Below are 10867 nucleotides of genomic sequence, written 5' to 3'. Positions count from 1 at the left end.
AAGAGCGTAAATACTGGTGTTGCAGTGTAGGTAGTTGTCTCATTCACCCTTAAATGCTCTGAGATGCAGTTAAAAAACCCCTATTCCTCTTCCTGTAAACAACATCTAGCAGGCAACTTTAGGCAACCCTACCAAATCAATTCAAAATCAAAGACAATAAGCAGAAATAGCAGCTTTCATAGGAACTTCTCATAAAAACCTAAACAAAATCCTAAACATTCATTGGAGCAGAGTTTGAAACCAAGTTCTCACCACCTTACAGAAAAGATATTTAAATGCTAGGCTATGCCATCATGCTTTCACTGAACAATTGGATTTTTAATGATCTCACATAAATGCAACAGCTTCAATGGGAGCTTTTAGAGGCAGTCCTTCCCCAGACTATAACCATATGGTCAAAATCAAGTTGGGCAAAGCAGAAAATTGAATCCATGTTTCCAATATTCCACGTGAATTCTCTAGATACTATACTAGTGTTGGAAAATACGAACAGGGCTGCCACCTCCTTATATTTTATAAGAGGAACAAGCTAACCTAACAGCACATAGCATTACCCTACTATGCTGTAAAAGCACACCGTCACTGGAAAGGGAAGTACCACTTCATTTTTGGCATGCCTTTGACACTTTCCTTGATTTGGACACAGTGATCAAGCAGCCCCAGATCAAGTTAGTTCAATGAGCTAGTCTGACAAAAAAACTAGCCTCCAGGGGGGGGAAAAAAAAAAAATTTAAAAGTTTTCACTCATCGTACTCATTCTGCAAGCTGCATAATTGTTAGATCTGACACCAGACATGCAACCAGGAGAGGAGTTGAAAGGTGAGAACAGTGCCAATCCCTGCAGCACCCTTTGGTGTAATCTCAGGTTGCAGCTCAAGCGTTAAAAGGAAAGACTTGTAGGAAATGTTGAAGACATATATTACCAGTTGCTGTTCTTTCATCTCCTGGCTCCTGTTCCATATTTGATTTAATGTCATGCTCTGAATGACAGCCTGCCTTCTGTTTCGGTTTCAGTGAAGGAAACAGTTTCATCATCAGGTTTGATACAGGAGGTCCATTTGAGTCACTGTCCACTGCAGACTCTTCGGACACTTCATCTCCCCTCTTTGAAGCAACTTTTCTCTTTATTGCTTTGTCTGGGACAGTTGTATCATTCTTACTGGAAAAGTCTATCTGTAAAGGTATTTTAGTATATTTTTCAGGTAAATCACTGTTAACATAATTTTCATCAAGATCACTCCATGTTCTTTCATCGTCAAACTCGAACTTACTCCTACTTATACAAGACATGCTTCTGTGACAGTCTGAAGCTTTTCTAATCTTTTGCTTTGACAGTGCACTGCAATCTTTGTCTGACAAGCCAAGGTCAGCATCTCCATTTTTGCTTTCTTTGCTGATATCTGTAACAGAACCTCCATAATCAGAAAATTCTGGATCACTTTCTCTATGGCTCATAAAGGATGTCTTAACACCTTCATTTTCATGCTTTAGTGTGGTCTCAAATTCACTCTCAGAATCTGTAGTAGTATCACCCTCATGCTTATCTTCATTTAAAATCCATTGATTACTTTTTAAAGCAGGAGCTGCTGTCATGGAAGAAGCTGAAAATATTTCACTGTCCATTTTATTCAACGGATCCTTCATTCTAAAAGCTGTTCCTGAATTTGAGACTGTACGCATAACCGCTCTATCATTTGTATTTCCCGGTGTCATACAGTCTGCCTTTTTATTTTTCCTATTTAGAAGTTCAACAGCCAGCACCTTCACTTGCTGCTGTTTTGTTTTGATAGGGGTAGAAGACATTCTACGTCCTTTTAAAGTTTGCTGATCATGATCCAAGATCCTTTGCACAAATGAGGAATTACTTGAGAAAGATATTTCATCTGCAGCTTGTTCTAGAAACAAAAATTCATCTAATTCTAGATTCTCCTTTTCTTTTTCTTTCTCCCAGTTTTCCAGCCTATTCTGAAATGAAACTTCAAAAGACAGTTCTGGATCTTTTCCAGGGTGACCTACAGGACATTTAGAATTAGAAAAGGCACTGGCGAGCTCATCAGACAACCGAGGCTTTTCTGTGCTAGGTAATTTGTTTCCAATTTTGCCGGTGCTAGACTTTGCAAATTCCACTACATTCTCTTTATTTTCTATTTTGTTGTTAATTTCTGATGGGAAAGAATCTCTCATCTGTTCATTATTATTTTTTCCTGGTTGCATTCTTGTTTCTAATGGTGACATATTTTTTCCATTGTGATTCCTGAGGACCAGGGTCTTCTGAATAGGACAATGTTTTGCTTTATCAGGGTGGTTATACTTTTTACATGGTCCAAACAGCTTTTCAGAAACCAGTTCTTTGCCAGGAGGCGTAGTTTTCTTCTGTATTTGCGATCTGTCCACTTCAATAACATTTCTGTCATCTGAAGCCTTTTGTTGAAGTCTTGGGGTGTTTTCTCCAACTTTTGTAATTTTAGATTTGGCATTAGTGAATCTTGTTAAGCCTTCTCCTCTTTTCAGGAAAGGTCGTTTGATCACTGGTTTTTGAATGGCCGATTCATTTGTCTCCTGAAAAGGGGTAAGGAAAAGTAAACCGCAAAATGTTAAAAAGCCCCTTACACAGTTTAAAGATTTCTTCAAATAAACCTCACATATGACTAGGAATTTATATAGTATATTTTTTACTGTATTTTTACAGACATCTTAAACAAGTGAAACGTTTGTGGCTTATTGTTTCATTTTTAAGAACATGAATATTGCTTTCAGTGTCAGATTTTGATGCTAGAATCTTCTTTGTACATTTTTAAAGCATCTATCACATCTTGGCACAATATATAAAGAACAATAAAGATTATAAAAAAAAATAATAACCTGTAACTTCTGGTTTTGCTCCAGACGCTGCTCTTCTAGTTGTATCTGTTCTTCCAGGAATTCTTCAAATGTCTGTTTCTTCTCCTGAATCGCAGCTTTAATAGGTCTAGTGTAATTTAAAAAAAAAAACAAGTCTTACATTTCTATATAAAATAACTGTGTTTAACATCACTGTTATTCAAAGACCTAAGGTGTAATTACATAAAAGATGACAAATTATGAGGTACTTTGGTCCTTAAGTGTCAGTTAATTTGAGAAATGCATTATGACACTAGCTGTTTATCTTTTGACAAATGGTTTATCAAACCTCTGCTATAGTTAATATACATATCTAAGAGATACTGTATGCAGGTTTTGCTGTTTCTTCTTTCACGGTGTTTCCTCAATGACTCTTTCTTCTGTCCAGACCATCAAACTTTTACTTGTATTTTAGTCATACTGCCAATTTCTACAGTATCACCTTCCTACTCAGTAACGCTACTGAGATCATGTCCCTTTGATACTCATCCTCCTTCACAGCCTTGTACTGGGTCTGGCTGGGAAGGAGTGAGATTTCCTCATAGCAGCCCATACGGTGCTGTGTTTTGGATTTGTGAACTACAACAGTGTTGATAACACACCGATGTTTTAGCTATTACTGAACACCACCTCCACAGCATCAAAGCTTTGTTTGGTTTTTCACGCTGCTCCTCCACCCCCAGCAAGTAGGCTGGGGGTGGGCAAGAGGCTGAGAGGGGACACAGCCAGAACAGCTGACCCAGATTGACCAAAGGGGTATTCCATGCCATATAACATCATATTCAGCAGTAAAAACTGCGGGCTTGGTCTTCCAAAAGCAGCTGTTGCTAAGAGACCAAGTGGGCATTGGTCTGCTTGTGAGAGGTAGAGAGTGACAGCCTTTGCATCACTTGGGTCGTCGTCCCCCCACTTTCCTCTACTTTTATCTCAACCCTCAAGTTCTCTTGAGTTTGCTCCTCTGATACCCTCTCCCATTCTGCTCTGGGGGACAAAGTGAGCAAGTGCCTGGGTGGGTGTTTAGTTGCTGGCTGGGCTCGACCCACCACAGCCTGGAAAAAGTATTTCTTGCTTTCATGATGACCCGGCAGACGAGGCAAAACTTTAAAACAATGCCAACCACTACTTTTCTTTTACCAACTCCGTGAACAAAGCTTTTACCACACATGAGAAAGCTTCTGCCACAAGCGCTACTATTACTTCTTAGCCATAAACAAATATTTAAACAAACATAACTCCCGGTAATAACCTGAAAAATCACAGCTTTAGATTCCTCCTTCACATTGCTACCTGCACCACATAAGAGTGGATAGGAGGTTGTAATAAATCAAACTAGAAACGGTAATTATAGCTGCTTATATTCTAAGCCTATATTAAAACGTGCTTCTAAACTACCATTGCCCCAGGTTGTACACACCTCTTCAGCCAATACATAACATCCCATCTTTCACAGCATAAGCAATTTCAAGCCAGAGCCTCTCTTACTACAGGTCTCCACAGTACCTAGCAAAATGGAATGCTTGGTTGAGAAAGCCACACAAATTGAGAGTATCGGACATTTTCAATCAGGACACAGAATTCAGCCAAACTCATATTATCCTTTTCATAAAAGCTGTGTAATAATGGTCTGAATTACCTTTCCTCTGTATTGGTCCACAAATGTTTTCTTTCGCTGGAATTTTCAGAGAGATCTGCACTTTCCACACACAAAGGATCAATGTGATGATCTTCACTCTCTGTTAATATTTCCATCTTTTGTTCTGGACACCACATATTTTTTCCTATGAAGTTAAAAGAAAATTTTTTTCCTCCCCAACAACAAAACAGTTTTCAATTCATAGTTTAAGCAGCATTCAGGTCACATTAAAACCAGAAGGGAGCTTCATGGTAATGTAGTCTTAATTCCTACATAAAATAGTCCTAATGATTCCCCAAATTAATTCTTATTTGAATTTGAGCTTTCTTTTCAAAGGAACATCCAATTATGTATTAAAAACTTTCCACAGACCTGAAATAACCCATTCTGATTGTTCATCTTGTTTGCTATTGTTAATTTATGGCTTAAAAATAAAACAGCTGAACAAATTTGGATGACTCCTGTACTGAAAGGCTCTCATGAAGCTTCTGTTTCCCATGTATATATGTATAAATTAAGATAAATTTATCCTTTCACATCCTCATAGATCAAGCCCTCTGATTAAAAGCTTTAAAGCTGGTTTGAAGTATGATGAAATGCAATCTCATACCTTTTCCTCAAGATCTCTACAGGTTTTCAGCAACCTTACTAAATTGCTAAATTAAAACCCAAACCACTATTCCGGTCACAGCAGCATAGTAGTCACGCTGGTGCCAATGGTAAAACTGAGAAAAGGAGGAAAGGTAAACAACTCCACTGCATTGCTTCTGATGTACAAATAATTTTTAGTCATGTGATGGGATCTCTTTGTCAACTCATCTTGACTCTTAATTCCAGTTCAGTTGCTAATCCTCACAATAGAGCTGGTCTGAAGGCATTCTGTATCCCTGGATAGATTGTTACTTTCCATTTGCCACGTGAAAATGGGTACAGTTCAGCCAAAACAATTCAGCTATCCACTATCTGTCATTATTTGCTATTTTCCTACTCTCTATTGTATATAAGCTTTAGCAGTAAAGATTATTTTTTTTTTCCTAAAACAGACAAGCATTTCATACAGACAGAACAACTTTATTTTTTGCTCATGCTGCTTTTAACAAAATTCCCGTGGACATCAACAGGAACACTGAAATCTGTAAGCTGTCAGTAAATCAACACTTGTATAAAATCTTCACAATAAGTAGTAGAAAATTACTCTCAATAACTACAAGGGAAAAAAAAAAACCCACCACACACCAAGTTATCTTTCTATAAATGACTAACCAGTAATATATTTGTCTTCCTCATTTTTCAACCAATTCTGCATTTTCAGAGGCACACACAGACCTTGTTTATCACAGGCAGACACTTCTGAAAGACTGTTCTTCAAAGATGAGACGCATTCTTTGTTGTTTAACTTCTGTAAAAGGTCACCGTCTTGTGTATGTGGAGAAAGAACTGGAGCATAAGCTTTGTCTTCAAAGTGATTCTGATACCCAGATGATGGCAACTGGTGTAACTTTGTTAAGCCCACTGCATGCCCAGGTCTTAGCTTTTGACTTTCAGCCATTACAGTACTGCCTTGAAATTAAAAGAAAATGTCCACGTCATTGTGCTTGCATTACAACAACACTGTTCCACAGGAGAAAAGAAAAGGCACTGAAGGGCAAGATTGATCACCCAGCCTCGCCTCCGTCCTTACATTACTGATCCAAGACAAGTAATTAGGGAATCTGGATTTTCTTCTCCTAATGCTAAGCCCTGAATTCATTTTTCTCCAGTAGGTAGAGTAAAAGAAAGATACTCACTTATGTCAGGTTGGACTGACACTGTCAACAAAACAAAATACCCCTGCTCAACTCTAAAAGCTTTTTCCAGCCCACCACTACCCCCTCCCTTTGCACACAGCAAATGAGACTGGAAAACTGGTACAGGTTACAAGTGTTTGTTTTTCAATACAGATCAGCTCCCAGTCTAGTTCAGTTCATCACCTGAACAAATTTGTGCTGCATGAGCAAAAAAAGGGAGGTACAACTTCATTTGGATAGACTGACAGCTTAAGGCAATTAAAAGTGTTGTGAGAAACCGCTAATGAGAAAGAAAAGCACCTGTTTGTTTTACACTGTCTTTTATATTTAAAATATGTTCTTCAAAACAAGGGCTCCCATCATAGCACATATTGATCAAGTTACAATTACATTAGGCATTTTATAAAAACAGGATAGTATTCCTTCTGCAGTGGCACTAAACTTTCAGGCACGGAAGCAATGCAGCATTTATCTTTGACTATTCAAGTAGTCTTAAGATGAAGAACACTGAATACACTTTCAGATTTTAACTGGAAAATGAGATTAAATTCTTCAGTTTACTCAAAGTACATCATATGCTTTCTTTCTCAACTTACCGAGAACTGCTGTCCGGCCAGATACCATGCTAAGTAGCTTCTGCTGCTCTTCCATTAGCCTTTGAAGTTGCTCCATCTGTTGTTTCTTCAGCTGTTCCTGTTTCTGTTGTTGCAATTCCTTCAGCTTTTCAAACAAAAAAATAAAATGTATTAGAGGCTAGGTTCACTTAGAATGTACCACGGAATTAGCATCATCAAAACAACGGGTACTTCTTGGTTTAAAGGTATTCCATTAGGTAAGTGTAACATGAAGGAAATTAACATTTTTTTTTAATCTATGAGTACACATGCTATTTCCGGTTTGCCCAGTTAACAGTTCCACTAGTCTTTAATTGACTAATCTGTAAACAATAGGAATCAGAACACTCATTTCTACTGCATGGGAAAAATATTGAAACTCTGCTTTTTTAACATGAACTTCTACGAAGCCGTGTTTTTATTAAGATGTGAAACACTTCATAATAATCGAAGCTTTAGAAAAAGTGTGGGGTGTTGTTTTGTTTTTTTTCTCTCTAAGATCTCACAGGGAACAGTACTGATACAAAGGACCAAGAGAAGGAAAAGAGAGCATCAGAGAACATTAAGACTCGTGAAGCTGCCCAAAAAGAAGAATTAAAATACTGGTCATATTCAGTAATCCAGTCATCATTTTCTTGTGTAGCAGGAGTCGCTGGCGCTGCCTCAAGACCAGCCTCAAAGGCCATATGAAGGCAAGGTATTCCATACCCTACCAAGCCACAGCAATGGGTGGTGGGCCTCCATGTCCATCTCTACCTCCAACACATACATATGTGCTAGTTTCAGCTCCTCCAAAGGAAAGACAAGAGGCCTGATGAAATCCTTCCACAGATGAATAATTGGACCACACCTGTTATCCAACAGGTAAGAAAAAATTCCCTTGAATTTCCCTTGTAGTTCCTTAAAGTTCCAGTGAAAACAGAAGTAAGGCAATATGCAAGTAGAAGCTATGATCTAATGATCAAGATCCAGAGATCGCCTAAGTCTCATCTCCAACCCCTTCACTTAATTTATTAAAGAAATCATGCTTCTACCTGTCCCAATAATAACATCCTCAGAAAACAAAAGTGAAAAAAATCTCATACATCCAAAACTACATTTGACATTACAAACAACAGATTCTTTTTTTTTTATAATATATTAAATTGTCAATAACTTTCTAAGGCAAGAGACTTAATTCCTCTTAAAATACTATTAAGCCAGCTAACATCTGTTGTTTAGCCACTATTTGATACTGCTGACAGCCCTGAAAAAGTGAATAAGTATTTTCCCATCACGTCAAATAGAGGAGAAAACTTTTATAGAACCAGGGAAGTTGTGGAATTTTACTCTAGAGACTCACACGCACCCCACTTGAGTGAACAGACATAGGGATTTGTGCTGAGGTACCTGCTAACAGAGTGGACAAGGAGGTAAGCGAGTTCTTAATCCTTAACAGCAAGATCTATTAAAGTGCCTCTGAACACTTTCAGCTAACACAATTTATATGTAGTAATTGGGAAGAGGTACAAGCGAACATATAGCCAGTTACAGTGGATTAACTGACGTGCTTGCACTGGAAAAAAACAATAACAACACAGCATTGGAATTCCAGGCCTTTTTGTCCCGATGTCTTGGATACTTCATCACATTCAACACTAACATCTCTCTTCATCTAAACAGAACCAGGTATACAGGTGTACATACCTACTTTAAGAACTAACAGAAAATGTTGCTATAGATACAAGAACACACAGCTTCACCATGTTGTGAATATCTGTGGTGAAGTACTACCACTGTAATGACCGGCACCCCATTTCCACAGCTTGAAGTGAAGAAACATCAGAACATTGTAAAACTGCGTGTAACTTTCCAGGTAAAAAGATTTTGAGAACACGTGCACTGCCACTGAATACAATTTCATTTTCAACTAGAACCTGTGCCAGCTGGAAACAACAGAAGTTAAGACTCTCAACAACTGCACATCATGAGGAGGACACCAATTTTTATGCATGTATGACTGTGACTTAGGACTTGCTCTTTAAACTTGCTGTGATCTATAGGTTGCAAAGAGTTTGCTTACTTCCAGGTATGACAAATCATATGCAGAAACAAAATCTTAATTGATGTATGTCAAGGAATTCTAGAACTTTTACCTGTTCAAGCTTTTGTAAGAGTGGATCGCTGTGATCAGATTTATTCTGACCATCGACTTCACCATGGACAAAGTCTGTTTTAGAGGCTTCTACGTTATATGCTGCTGCTGGAAAACATGTTTCAGTGGTATATGGCCGAAGTGTACAAGTGCTGCCAGACTCTTCTTCACACAAGGAGTCCTCACTTACAGAACAGCTGTCTGAAAGATGCAACACTTCAGCAGGGAAAGCTGTGACATTTTCAGGTCCAGATAATAAATTTTCTTTGTTGATTTTCAAACCAGTAAAATTAGGATCTAATAAGACTCCAGCACGGGAGCTATTAGACATCCAATGTGTAATGAAGTTTTGTTCACTACTCAGATCTTCAACAGTTGGCATCTTGTAAATTGTATTCCAATGTATTTGCTGATAGAGCATTAACGTAACAATATTACGTTATGTAGCATTAGGACAGTAAAACTTCCAAAGTTCCAGATATTTGGTATGGACGGTTACCTATTTTTAGCACCTAGGAATTAAGCAGATAAACAAAATAAGAAATCTACAATAACAGATTTCCAGTAAAAGAAAGTTACTGTCTTATAACTAACCTAGTGTATTTATAAAAATAAGTCACAATCGACTTTTCCCTAGGCCATAGGAACAATTTAGACAACTAGTAACAAACACTTTCTGTGCAGGAAGTCAACATAATCCAACTTTTAATCTTACTATTTATTTGAGTGCAGCTAATATTATCTCAAATGTTATAAAGCTGTGTATAATATTCTCTTCAGTAGGCACAGAGAGGGATTCAGATTTTTTTTTTAAATGCCTGCAACAAAAGAAGAGAGGTGATTTCAGGAGTTGAAAGAGAGACTTCCTGCGTGAGACCTTCATATTAATGCAAAGTTTCAAATATGTCCATCCATATAAACACTTTACTGCACATATTTCAGTGCAGCACTTATCATTTTTGTGTCTTCCTTAGTTTCTCATGGAAACTCTACAACCATGCTGCCTGTTAGCTTCTTCCTCCCAACCAGCTTCCTTTAAATCCACCCCAAAAAAACCTTTGAAGACTGCAAACGTTTCAGTGCTAACAAAATTCCTACAAGCATCATAAAACACAAATGAATTCAGGTAGATAGGAGACCCAGAGTGATTTCTTCACTGAGGAAGAAAGAGACAGAACTGCTGCTACCCGTGATGATGCGGCAGCAAGAGCCTGACCACTTAGTCCCAATACCTCAAACTAGTCCCAGAGCAATTAACTCTCTGCCTGTGCATATGGTGTGTTATGAGGAACACAGAGGAAAGAAGGGGTTGGGGGGAAAGGACAGACAACCACAGCGGCCCAGGCTCACCAGTCCTACTGGTCAGGAGATAACTTCTTACACCTTCCTTGTTCCCAGGAGATCACTTCATACCAGCTCTTGGTTAATTTTCCCCGCTGTAACAGGACTTACGCTTCCAACCAAAGTTTTAAACTATGACTGGGAGAAACAGCGAAATTCCCTTAGGAAAACGTTTTTTCAACCACCTTCAGTTTTGAGGCACCAGTGGCAGTTTCCCAGCGAAGCACAGGTTCCCGCACAGGCAAACTCAAGCCTGCGTGGGTCACACGCTGGTTTCCCCCCCGCCACCTTTCAGAGACCCTCTCGGAGACCCTCTCGGGGCAGCCTGCCAAGTTTAGAGCTTCCCCTATAGTCTGAGGGCAGCACCACCTTCGTGCCAACCGAAAGACCTGGCAGGGCTAAAGCTGACCCCTCCCGGGAAGTCGTCCCCCCCGTCCAAAAAAATAAAAAAGGCCGCCGGTGGGGAGAGGAGCACAGC

The 10867-nt window shown here is 38.8% G+C and overlaps 1 protein-coding gene across 1 annotated transcript in view; it reads right to left on the bottom strand.

The window, feature by feature from the left end:
* Positions 1 to 9430, bottom strand: part of CENPJ (centromere protein J) — a 16367-nt gene extending 6937 nt beyond the window's left edge. Inside the window, exons 1-6 of the mRNA XM_009890635.1 lie at positions 9050 to 9430; positions 6897 to 7020; positions 5840 to 6073; positions 4514 to 4658; positions 2863 to 2968; positions 924 to 2559 (exon numbers count right to left, since the gene is read on the bottom strand). Coding sequence (XP_009888937.1) covers positions 924 to 2559; positions 2863 to 2968; positions 4514 to 4658; positions 5840 to 6073; positions 6897 to 7020; positions 9050 to 9430 — 2626 coding nt within the window. The remainder of the gene's footprint in view (positions 1 to 923; positions 2560 to 2862; positions 2969 to 4513; positions 4659 to 5839; positions 6074 to 6896; positions 7021 to 9049) is intronic.
* Between the last annotated feature and the right edge of the window lie 1437 nt (positions 9431 to 10867).

The sequence above is a fragment of the Charadrius vociferus genome, unplaced genomic scaffold (assembly GCF_000708025.1).
Source record: "Charadrius vociferus isolate BGI_N301 unplaced genomic scaffold, ASM70802v2 scaffold278, whole genome shotgun sequence".
Taxonomy (NCBI): domain Eukaryota; kingdom Metazoa; phylum Chordata; class Aves; order Charadriiformes; family Charadriidae; genus Charadrius; species Charadrius vociferus.
The sequence above is the reverse complement of the archived record's forward strand: the minus strand, read 5'-3'. Positions and strand labels throughout refer to the sequence as shown.